Here is a 7,158-nt window from a genome sequence, read left to right as displayed (position 1 = left end):
ATCCGGAAATAGCGAAACATTATGTAACTGTTGTGGTTCTAAGCACATTTGGCTTTAGACTTTTGTGTGAGTTTGTAGATGAGAGTTCAGTGATGCTTGACAACAAATAGCATTTACACATAGGCCAAACGTGGTATATTAACGCAAATCGTAGGATAATGTAAATATTTAGTTAAAATATTGGTCGATAAACGTTCACGTTTCCTCCCCACGTCAATCCTGTTACGTAACACTCTGCCATGTTCCAACTCTCGCGCTGTTTTGTTAATGGAAGTGTCAGAGTGTCAACAAGCAGCGGCAGACTGTCCGGAGCAGGGAGGAGGGAGCCCAGAGGATATTTAAACGTCGGTTAGTTTAATCAAATGTATGATCATCTAACGTAAAATGTGGTATTTTCTGCAGTTAATTCAGTCAATCTCCATGAAACGTGATGTTTTCGTGCGATCGTAGGTCAGTTTATGAGCCCAGCTTGTTTAGCTTTAGCGTGCTAACGGTTAGCTACTAACTTGGCGGACCAGTGTGAACGGCTTCGGTTAGCAGTTAGCAGTTAGCATTAGCTTAGCTTGCTGTGTTGTGACTGTTATCTACACCACTCTTTTCACTTGGAGAGGCGAATCCGTTCGTCCTTTATATGTTATTATTTTCCATGATGTAAGCTTTCACGTTCTTCATAATGACACGGCTGTCAGGTTTCAGTAATCAAATAGAATGGTGTGGTTAGTGATAGGGTTATGCTAGCTTAAGGCCCATCTCTCATAAAGTAGGGGCTAACGGAAGAATTGGCACTTACCTATCTACAGTCCGTAACCTAAGCCACCTAGCTAGCTACACAGCGCAACGACCTCGAGTAATAGCCTGCTAGCGCCAATGACTTGATGACACTGTGGGGTGGATTGCATAGTAGCTTGCTTTGGCTCTGCTGCCTTGTCGCTCCCGTTTGGCGTAAGTCCCTGATTTTCCAAAAGAGCGAAGCAAGTGTTCCTACAGGCCGACAGTCTCCGGCCTGTGTACCTCCTAATCAGTTGTCACTAGGTGGTTTTCTTTAGTGACAGCAGAACACATTAATGGCGCAAAACAGATTTTAGTTCTCAACAGGTGCATGGCAGTCATGCTGTATAGACTGATGGTGTAGTGTGTTAGCTTGTGTTCAAGCTAACATCAATAATAGGCAGACTTTGAGTATACTCAGTTTCTACTGAGTTGTCTTGTTTAATTTGTGTAAAATATAAATAATAAAAACAGTTACACTATTGACATTCAAATGCTGTTAAACATTACCAGTAATGAACAGTATTGTGCCTAACTTGAGCATCAGCAGCTTTAATGCCTCCCTACGTGTAAAATGATGCAGATGATAACAAGTTGCTCTTTTTTTGCTCTTTTCTGCAGAACATTTGTCTGAGATGGGGGATGATCGACCTTTTGTATGCACTGCCCCTGGATGTGGGCAGGTATGAATTCTGAATCGATTAATATGCATCTTTTCATAACACCCTCTTTTACTCTCTTTACATTTGACACCATTCTGCACTTAAAGCAAGTGTTATTGATCATCTCGTATATAATAAGGTTTTTTTTACCTGTCTAATACCAGTACTAATGCTATGCTTTTTTAAAATTTTCATTAAAACCATGCTATTATTTATTTTTTATCTGCTGTGTTGTTTTCTTTGCAGAGATTCACCAATGAAGACCACCTGTCAGTCCACAAACACAAGCATGAAATGACATTAAAATTTGGTCCTGCCAGAACAGATACTGTTATCATTGCAGGTAATGCCAAAACTATTTACACAATTATTTGTTACATTAAGCCAAACTGAAGATTTATCAAGTTGTCAATGCTCTGAAGACCTGTATCAATTTACTACGGTGATGTATGTTGATAGGGAGCAATTTCTGTCCTGTGACCTGCTGAACTAACATGATGTATTCTTTCATTTTTGTTTTGCAGATCAGACACCCACACCCACACGTTTCCTAAAGAACTGTGAGGAGGTTGGGCTCTTCAATGAGCTAGCAACCTCCTTTGAACATGAGTTTTCCAAAGCACACGAGGACGACCAGAGGGCAAAGCACCTGGTGAGAAAAAGGGTGAATGAAAAGACCACTGTTGTATTCCTTAACACATAAAAGTAGTGAGACCATTTTATTATTTTACATTAACTGAATAATTATATTCATCTCCTGCTCTATTCAGGCTGCCCCTTTACAAACACCATCTGAGGTAAAAGTTGAGGATGACGGTCCTTTACAAGTGGATTCTTCCTCTCCTGGAAGTCCTGATTCCTCCTCCAGCATGTCAGACAATAGCAGAGACTCAAGGGTAAGAGGAAAGGTACAGTCCCAAACTTTTATTACATGGCGATTTTTTTTTTTAGTTGCCATTTCAAAATCAATAATTAGTTCCCTATTCATGCAGCCAAATTATATTGTATGGTATTATTATATTTGTCACCAGGAGATTCTAACGAAGCCTGTTGCAAGCTCTACCCCCACTCCAACCATTGTGCGCCCAGGTTCTCTTCCACTTCACCTGAGCAATGACGCCCTACACCCAACTCTGCCATCTCCGACGTCTGTCATCACTCAAACACCGCCCTCCAACAGACAGCTCGGGTAAACTATAGTGTTTGCATTTATTGAGGCCTATGACTGTATTTGCTAAACATCCTTAAATTTAGGTAGTTCCTGGAAAAATGTTCACTGTCTTAGAGAGCTCTTTGATATTAGTGTGTGGGAATTTATATAGGCAACCTTTTCAAGAGGTTTTGTCAGAGGATATTTTTGTCAACACACACAGTGTAATAAGTAAGGGGCCTATTTGATATTTCCCACTTCTGTGTTTGTCTGCTTGAGGTACAGTTTATATATTTCGCCATCATCCTCTGCTTCCTGATCTAAAAGTGCATCTGAAACACATGTGGGTGGAGACTTACTGTCCTCTTAAGCTCCATATTGCTGCGATTCTACAGAGACTTTCTGCTTTTGAGAGATCCAATCAAATCCCTCTCAAAAGGATGCCGCGCCCATATATTATGTTGCTTCAACTGCTTTTTCTTTGGGTACAGTTAGCATTAAGGGATTGTCGGAAAAATAAAATACTTTGTAAACCTGGTTCTCAATATGTGTTTTGTCAAAGGGCACAAAACGGAGCATTTGAGAATTTACTGTTTTTGTCACCAGATCCCCAACAAGCGCTTTTCCACTGGTGAGGCACCTACCCAATGGGCAGACAGTCCCTCTCCTGCCCAGTCCTGTTCAGATGACCTCAGTTATATCTGTAAGATTTTTACAAACCTGGAACATAAAAATGTACCATATTTTGTCTGTTTTTCTCATTCTCTCTCTTGTGTATTTGTTGTAATGCGTAGCTTGCGAGGCCAGTGAACTCTGTGCCTTACATCCCTGGGATTCCAGGGCCTCCAGTTGGCGGGGCCAGCAGTGGCTCATCCTCCCCGTCTGGGTATAGCTTCCACTCTGAGGCCAAGATGGTGAGATTTTCACTCATGATGGCATAAGTTTGTCGGCTGCAGGCCCTGAAAAGCTGTTCATTTATAAATAAAATGTAGAATACCCTCAACACTTATAATGTTTAGTTTTATGGGACAGTAGCTTTTCTTTTTCAACTTTTTTAACAAAGTGAGCTCAAATAAAAAAATTCTTCTGTTTGTGTGTCTTTTATAGAGGCTGAAGGCAGCTCTAACTCATCAGGGCCCAGGAGCACAAGATGGAGGTGGTGGGGGGGCAGGATCTATCCCTGCTGTCCCCCAGCGACAGGAACAGAGCCAACAACCCTCTCAAAACTCTGACGCACCATCACCTGCCCAACCCCAGGTAATACACATGGGAACCTTTTTTCAGGATCAATATCTAATAATAATAACAATAATAATAATAATAACCAATCTCTTTGCCTAAACAAGGAGTATATAAAATATTATTTGACATTATATTATTATAATGGTATTTTTATTTATTGAGTCTATTAGACAGTTGATGGTATTCATTATTTAATTTTGTTTCATTTGTTTAAAAGTAAATTTCCTACCTTGGTAAAGTGAGACTTTGGATTTACTTGATTTGTTTATGTTTTGTTTTTAAATTCTTCAATGCACCTCCCTCCCCATTTTCCAGGTGTCCCCTGCTCAGCCAACGGGAGGCCGGCGGCGGCGAGCTTCAGAGATGGACCCTGATGAGAGGAGGGAGCGCTTCCTGGAGAGAAATCGGGCAGCCGCCTCCCGTTGCAGGCAAAAACGGAAAGTGTGGGTTAACTCTTTGGAGAAGAAGGCAGATGATCTTGCCAACATGAATGTGTCTCTTTCGGTGAGTCATTCTCTTCCACTCCAGGGTTCTTATTTAACTTGGAAAAGTATGAAACCTTTTTTCAGTACAATAACATAATGAATAGATAGACAGCGTTTTTAGGTCATTCATAAGGATACTCAAGATGATCCTGATGATGGAAATTCATGCAGATTGATTGGTCATGCAAATGATTCGGATACTCTATGTTTTGTGTTGCCATCAGAATGAAGTGGGCCTACTGAGGAACGAGGTGGCGCAGCTGAAGCAGCTCCTCCTGGCCCACAAAGATTGCCCGGTCACTGTTATGCAGAAAAAGGCAGCTTTCTTAGGTAACCATTGAGCTGCAAATGAGAATCCTGCGCTGCATCTTTTTTTTGTTGTCAGGATCCATCTATCACCTCATCCATCTAATGTGTTCTTTTTACTATCTCACCTCCCTTAAGGGTGAATGTTTCTTTCTCTGTCTATAGCTGCAGGAGGAGAGGAAACCTCCAGGGATACTTCCAGTGAACCCATCGGCTCCCCAGCGGCGGTCATTCAGCACGGGCCGTCACCATCCGCCTCGGCCTCCAGCCCAGTTGCCACCATCAACGGGCTGAGCGTCCGTGCTGCAGAGGCGGTGGCCATGTCGGTCTTGGCCGGCATGGGGTCAGGCCAGCCGGGGGGTGTTGTAATGGCAACGCAGTCACAGTCGGCCCAGAGATGATGTGCTGACGCAGGTAGCCAGTATGAACTCAAGCGGCATTCTGAGGCAGTACTGGTGATGTAAAAGAAGAACTCACCCTCAAACCCCACCCCAGACTAAGATACACTCGTCCCCTCACAGCCAATGATAATCACACAAAGACACGGCCCAGTGCCTCTGTCAACCCTCCAGTCCCAGCAGGCTCCCTGTTAAGAGACGCTTAGTCACTCTCTGTATGTAAATAGGAACAACACGTCAGACACTCACTCTTAAGTTTGTAGTCATTTCTTGTTCATTAGTGAAAGTTGAAGGTTTAGATTTGGATGAAAAGTGTGAATGAAAACTTTTTATGTCAAAATCATCATTCATTTCACCTAAAAATACATTTTCAGTTCAACTTCAGTCCCACACGCTGGCTGTGATGAGGTTGGTTGCTTTCCGGGCTGACAATTGTATTTTTTATTTGTATGAAAAGATTTTTATGCCTGATACTGGTATTCGACATAATGTTTGCTGATGCAGTGAAAGTATAGTGAGAGATTGGCTGGCTGATTTCAGTAAAAGTCAGCCTGGAATTTTTTAACGTGGTGTTTTTGTTGTTTACTTTTCAATTTGACCATTTGTTTTCTGTTTTTTCCCTTTTCAATTTGTTCTCTTTAAACACACATGACGGTTTAGTCAGCCGAGTGCAAAAAAACCCAACAAATTGTAGATTAGATGTACACAGTTTATCCTGTGAGTGTGTGCCTGACTATTTTTACCATCAATTTTAACCTAATTGGAATGTATGTCTTTACATTAGTCGTGTATGTGTCAAACCCTATTGACTGCATGGATTACTCAAGGCTGAAAAATACCACTGTTTGTGCTTCATCATACTATTACTGTTGATTGTTATGCTTTTCTTCTGTTTTAAAACATCAATTTACTGATGCAAATATTGTCCTCGTTATGTACGGATTTAATCCTCAGTCCTAATGTAACACTCTTGAAATAGTTAGCTTTAGATGGCCTTCAAATGATAATCAGACATTATAGATAATAAATCATTTACCCTGGCATTTGAGTTGAGGAAAAGAGTAGTGCAATATATTTTTCTATTGAATATCAATGTTCTTGCATTTATTTGTTGTCTGTAGCCCAGCCGCTGAGGAAGTTATGAGGTGACCAGAGGAAATGTGATGATTAATATTTTTGAATGAATGAGATTAATGATTAGTGCATATCTGTAGAAACTTACAGATGTCCTAGTCCTGGGTGCTTTCCAACATTTGAAAAGCTGTCTTGTATCATGATGAAGACTCAAATAGTTGTGCAAGGTGCTTCTGTTGAAATTTAAGTTTTGAAATGTATATTGTTTTATACCACAGTGTACTTCCAAGACTATCACCCCCCCCCCCTTGTCAGTCTGTGTTTTTTTTTTTTTTTTAAACGTCATTGTTTTGAGATGTTTATTTTTTTCTCTGCAGGCATGTCAGGCTTTTTTCCCATCATGTGTTTTGTATGTTCCTTTATTTTGTTGAAGAGCATAGATGTCTTGAACCACATGAAACATGTCTCTATCTGTATGGAGAGTTTGTCAGATACTCAGGCTTCAAGATGGGAAAATTACTTGTGTATAGTCTCAACTAATGAAAAAATTGTCTTGGGCAAATATTAAAATAAATTAATGAAAAGGAAACCCTCATCAGAATGTTCCCACCTATCCCCATTTTGTGCCTCTTGTATTGCAGAAATGTCTACGTTCAGCCTCCTAAATATGCAAATGTTTCTATTTTTTTTACTGTTTTAGTTCATCATGAACTTATTTCCTTTGGGTTTTGACTGGCAACATAAGATGTTTAAAAACACCACTTTTGATAATGTATATATTTCCCTATTTTCTGACATTTTATAGAAAAAACAATTAATTGAGTAATTCATTGGTAGATAAATTGCAGATTTGCAACCCTGCTATTTTCTTGAAAGTTTACACAACTCTAGAGCTGTGCATACATCTTCTTTCTACAGGGCCGGACCCAACTTGGGCCCTTAGCGAAATTCTGCTGTGGGCCCTCCTACCTGACACCCGAATCTTAAGATATGTGAATATTCCCATTACATAGTATCAGATGTTGTATAAAATACAAAATGTAGAAACAAATAAAAGAGCTTTGGCTGTGCTG

The 7,158-nt window shown here is 40.4% G+C and overlaps 1 protein-coding gene across 8 annotated transcripts; it reads left to right on the top strand.

The window, feature by feature from the left end:
* The first annotated feature begins 202 nt into the window (after nucleotides 1-202).
* Nucleotides 203-6,680, top strand: atf7b (activating transcription factor 7b). 8 transcript variants are annotated; one of them, XM_063911435.1, is made up of 12 exons: nucleotides 203-348; nucleotides 1,390-1,451; nucleotides 1,677-1,773; nucleotides 1,955-2,082; nucleotides 2,201-2,326; nucleotides 2,462-2,619; nucleotides 3,187-3,283; nucleotides 3,375-3,494; nucleotides 3,688-3,837; nucleotides 4,138-4,326; nucleotides 4,532-4,637; nucleotides 4,779-6,680. In XM_063911435.1, exons 1-12 carry the CDS (start codon nucleotides 240-242, stop codon nucleotides 5,012-5,014), a joined length of 1,578 nt encoding a protein of 525 aa, XP_063767505.1. In that variant the 5' UTR covers nucleotides 203-239; the 3' UTR covers nucleotides 5,015-6,680. The 8 variants fall into 8 exon arrangements, with proteins under 8 accessions (XP_063767505.1, XP_063767503.1, XP_063767504.1 ...); XM_063911433.1 differs by having other exon boundaries at nucleotides 2,201-2,338; XM_063911434.1 differs by having other exon boundaries at nucleotides 1,955-2,094.
* Nucleotides 6,681-7,158: the final 478 nt, after the last annotated feature.

This window comes from Eleginops maclovinus, chromosome 20, assembly GCF_036324505.1.
Source record: "Eleginops maclovinus isolate JMC-PN-2008 ecotype Puerto Natales chromosome 20, JC_Emac_rtc_rv5, whole genome shotgun sequence".
Taxonomy (NCBI): domain Eukaryota; kingdom Metazoa; phylum Chordata; class Actinopteri; order Perciformes; family Eleginopidae; genus Eleginops; species Eleginops maclovinus.
The sequence above is the reverse complement of the archived record's forward strand: the minus strand, read 5'-3'. Positions and strand labels throughout refer to the sequence as shown.

Excerpts from the sequence above, each read along its gene's own strand:
- atf7b (XM_063911432.1), top strand. The coding sequence starts at position 240 with ATGTTCCAACTCTCGCGCTGTTTTGTTAATGGAAGTGTCAGAGTGTCA. Across the intron at positions 349-1,389 it reads CAGAGGATATTTAAACGTCG|AACATTTGTCTGAGATGGGG; the intron begins GTTAGTTTAATC and ends TCTTTTCTGCAG. Across the intron at positions 1,774-1,954 it reads AGATACTGTTATCATTGCAG|ATCAGACACCCACACCCACA; the intron begins GTAATGCCAAAA and ends TTTGTTTTGCAG.